Below are 4,429 nucleotides of genomic sequence, written 5' to 3'. Positions count from 1 at the left end.
TGGGTTTTTTCTGGTTACTCCTCTCACATCCCAAAAACCTGCTTGGTAGAATGGGTGAACACTCTAAATTGCCCCTAGGTATGAGTGTCAGAGTGGCTGTTCATTTCCATGTGCTCTGCGATTGGCTGGCCACCAATTCAGGGCCTGCTGCCCATTGTCAGATGGGACAGGCTCCAGCGACCCCGCAACCCGTTATGAGGATGAACAGCACAGAAAATGTATGACATGAATTCAAATAAGTGTACCCAGTGTGCATTTCACAAAGGGTATTTTCATTCATTCATCTTCTATACCGTGCATCCTTAAAAGGGTTGGGTTGGTTGCTGGAGCCTAACTCGGTTGAATTTGGGTGAAAGGCAGACTACACCCTAGACTGGTCACCAGTGAGCCGTAGGGCACATAAAGAGACAAACGACAGTACACATTCACAATCATACTGCCACCGGCAAGTGAACCTCTACACCACGAGGCAGCGGGAATTTTCGGGATCATTCAATACGTGTTTTTAATATCAATGTTCTCGTGTTACTGACTACCGCAACACATATTCTCTGACCTGACCTTGCAAAGAATGATATAAACTTATGAGGCTTATGTGACCAATCTATAGTGGCCAGTCTCTGAAAGTGTTATCTTTAATCAATTTGTTCAATGTATTATTACTTTTTGTACTAATTCATGTTTTTGAACAACGACCCGGATAATCCAAAAACTTTTTATTCACAAACTGCATTTGAAATTCTACTTCTTCCAAACTGTAACGCGGATTTAGGAACCACAATTTAAAAGCGCTATTTCAGGTTTATGCAAAAATTCTTTTTTTCTTGTCATTTGTGAAAAAGGTAGAGTCACTCTGTAAGGGCGTTAGTTGAACGATGTTGGCATTTGCATAGTTAGATTTATTATTTCTCACAAAATAACATTTTAAGAAGGCTGAACATATTACTTCTGAATTACTCACTATAAAAAATATATTCATTAAGTTTTTCTCTGAAGAGTCCAGCATAATGCACACACAATTGAAAGCCATTAGCACACTAATTAAAAAACTTTTAATACAATTCAAATTGAACCAGTTAACCGATACTAAAAATAATCCTTTGCATTCTATTCACTAAATTTCTACTTCCTTTTTTCTCGGCATCCCAACAACATTGCAATTGTGAATAAATATGCAACCTGTGAGAAGGGGTGGTACGTACGCCCAGTCACACAATTACGCCTGAGGTATAGCGGAGCAGAGGTCAGATGGTCTCAAGACAGAATTGAAAGAATCTGGAATATTATCCTAAGCATGTGATGTTGTATATGGGCACACACAAAGTTGCGCGTGTGTGAGATCACACATTTTGTCTGAGCACTGCCCCCTAAATCAGCTCAATGAGTTGAGAGAGAACAGAGGACGGCGGGCAGGGTGTGGAGTGACGGTGTGGAAGGCGGTTGGAGGCTGTAAGGGGAACAAATTGGAAGACCAAATCCTCAAAAAACAAAATAAAAAAGGTACTTTTGTTCAATGAGGATTCGCGGGAAAAAAAATGTTCATTGCTGAGTTTACTTTATTTTCAACAGGTGACCACTTGTGACCCCCATTATGAGGAGCCTGTTTCCAACCGCACTTCTTCTTCAACTTCTCGGGAGTTGCATCGGCCAATTCCCTCGTCCCTGCGCCAACACAGAAGGCCTACGGACCAAAGAGTGTTGCCCAGTGTGGGACGGAGACGGCTCGGCGTGCGGCGCCCTATCAGGTCGTGGTTTCTGCACTGAAGTGGTCGTCTCGAACGAGCCCGATGGCCCGCAGTACCCTCACAGCGGGATTGACGACCGGGAGCGCTGGCCTTTGGCTTTCTACAATCGAACCTGTCGCTGTGCTGGAAACTACGGAGGTTTTGACTGTGGGGAGTGCAAGTTTGGCTTCTGGGGTGGAAACTGTGCAGAGTACAGGGAATCGGTAAGGCGAAGCATCTTGACCCTGTCTGCTGCTGAGCAACAAAAGTTCATCTCCTACCTCAACCTGGCCAAGAACACCATCAGCCCTGACTATGTCATCGCTACGGCAACCAGAGCAGAGATGGGTGAAAATGGTGAGAATCCTATGTTCTCTGACATCAACACCTACGATCTGTTTGTCTGGATGCACTACTACGTGTCACGGGACGCCTTCCTGGGAGGGCCAGGAAATGTGTGGACCGACATCGACTTCGCCCATGAATCTGCGGCCTTTCTACCCTGGCATCGTGTCTACCTTCTCCACTGGGAAAATGAGATAAGGAAGATTACAGGAGATTTTAACTTCACCATCCCATATTGGGACTGGAGGGATGCTCAAGCCTGTGATGTATGCACAGATAGTTTGATGGGTGGACGCAGCTCTTTCAACCCTAACCTTATCAGCCCCGCCTCAGTCTTCTCGTCATGGAAGGTAAGAATATTTCAAATACCTTGTCTACATTATGTTTGTAAAGTCATTATTATGAAACCTTGCACAAAATACCACACCAGAAAAAGAAAGAATATGTATCATCCGCTTATAAGATATCGGTTCACCGAGGAGTAGATTAGGTTAGATTAGAATTTTATTTCATCATGTATTCGGGAAATTTCTTGGTTGCAGTGGCAAGACAGACACAAGACACACAAGACATTGTAGACCTAGGTAAAAAAAAACTGGAGCCACACACATGAAAGTAGCAATTAGAAAGCCCAAATTACTAAAATAATCAGTTATTGGCACAAAATTACCCACCTAATAAGTGTGAGGGTTGTTACACATGTACAGCTGATTGGATGTTGTGGCACTTAATTGATTATTAATATTGGCAGATAGTATCCATTTTCATTTGCTGAAAAACTAGCCTATGCGCAGGTTTTTGCTCTTAGTGAAAAACTTGTAGATGCCATAAGAAGGTATTACATACTACTACTCTGCCAATTAACAGGGTAGAAGTGGCATATATTGTTTTCTTACTCAAATGAGCTATAAGCTTTTTATTTTCAAAGGTAATTTTGCAAGATGACCCAAAAATGATATAAAATCTGTTTTGGGATGACATTTCTTGTGTGTGGTTTGAAGTATTAGTTTAAGCAATTGTGTGTGTTTTTGCCACTTCCAATTAATCTAAATTATTGGATTGCACATCACCAAAAAAAAACAATTATTAACATTTTTTTTTAGTTCTATCCTTTATCCTCAATCCCTATAAACAAAAATGAATGCCTATCTGAAAAAGTTGAATGGTTTGTGGGCATCTGTCTGTTCTTGTGTAGGTGATCTGTACTCAGCCTGAGGAATACAACAGTCGTGAGGCATTGTGCAACGGGACAGGAGAAGGACCACTATTGCGTAACCCCGGCAACCACGATAGGAACCGGGTACAGCGACTCCCGACATCAGGTGATGTCGAGTTCGCTGTGGGCATACGTGAGTACGAAACCGGATCCATGGACCGCTTCGCCAACATGAGTTTCAGGAACGTTCTTGAAGGTAAGAACGGTAGACAAACACACACCACATTTACACACTAATACGATTGTATTACTGTACTACTCACATGCCTAACGAATGATTGTGGAGATAATCCTCGGGCTAATCTCTCTAATCTAGAGAAGGATTTTTGGCCCATTTGCAAGATCACACGGGGATAGATATTCATTATGGTTAGAATGTCTGTCCTTTAGTCCGCCCCCATCCATTTTTGACAACAATCATAGTAAGCGGGTTTCACTCGGGTACCATCAATCATCGCTCTATCAATAAATTATATCCATCCACCTACATCTGCTCTGACAGCCACCCACGAAACAAACACTAATGGCAAGCATCACCAATTGCAATTTCATTTCTGTATTTCCCCATTCATTTATTCATTCATCCATCTTCCATACCATGCATCCTTGTAAGGGTATTTTCCCATGAAAATAATATTACAGGCATAGTACTGCAGTAGTAGTTGAAACATTACTGTAGTACTTACTTTTACATTATGAAGGTCTGAGTAACCAAAGCAGTGATGACAATGGGTGATTTTGCCATTTCAGAAACATGAACTTGGAGCATATATTTGATTTGCTTTGCAAAATATTTTTAAGCTGATGCGGAGAGCTATAACATAGTGTTCAAGTGTTAAAATATATATATATATATATATATATATCAGTGGGGGCGGTGCATTTTCTGGTAGCGCCTTCAACGTATCAATCCAACCCTCAAAAACTATTTTATGGCTATAAAACCTCTACTGCAGCTACAGCTGCGACACATACAAAATAATCAATAAATTAATGCACAAAAATGGGGTAAAATCCACTTCCTATCAGCATTTCATGATTAAATACAAATACTGGAGCTTTTCAGACATTAAAACCCGGCCAGGGGGTGATTTTCCCGGGAAAAGACAGCGATTAACGTCAATGGCGTACAGGCAAACATTAC

The 4,429-nt window shown here is 41.6% G+C and overlaps 1 protein-coding gene across 1 annotated transcript in view; it reads left to right on the top strand.

Moving 5' to 3' along the window:
* The first annotated feature begins 1,379 nt into the window (after positions 1–1,379).
* The window catches only part of tyr (tyrosinase), a 7,750-nt gene continuing 4,700 nt past the window's right edge, over positions 1,380–4,429 (top strand). Inside the window, exons 1-3 of the mRNA XM_077612349.1 lie at positions 1,380–1,500; positions 1,570–2,419; positions 3,265–3,481. Of these exons, the coding sequence (XP_077468475.1) occupies positions 1,592–2,419; positions 3,265–3,481 (1,045 nt within the window). The 5' untranslated portion in view covers positions 1,380–1,500; positions 1,570–1,591. The remainder of the gene's footprint in view (positions 1,501–1,569; positions 2,420–3,264; positions 3,482–4,429) is intronic.

The sequence above is a fragment of the Stigmatopora argus genome, chromosome 10 (assembly GCF_051989625.1).
Source record: "Stigmatopora argus isolate UIUO_Sarg chromosome 10, RoL_Sarg_1.0, whole genome shotgun sequence".
NCBI classification, from domain to species: Eukaryota; Metazoa; Chordata; class Actinopteri; order Syngnathiformes; family Syngnathidae; genus Stigmatopora; species Stigmatopora argus.
Note: the sequence above shows the minus strand (reverse complement) of the source record. Positions and strands in the feature narration are given on the sequence as shown.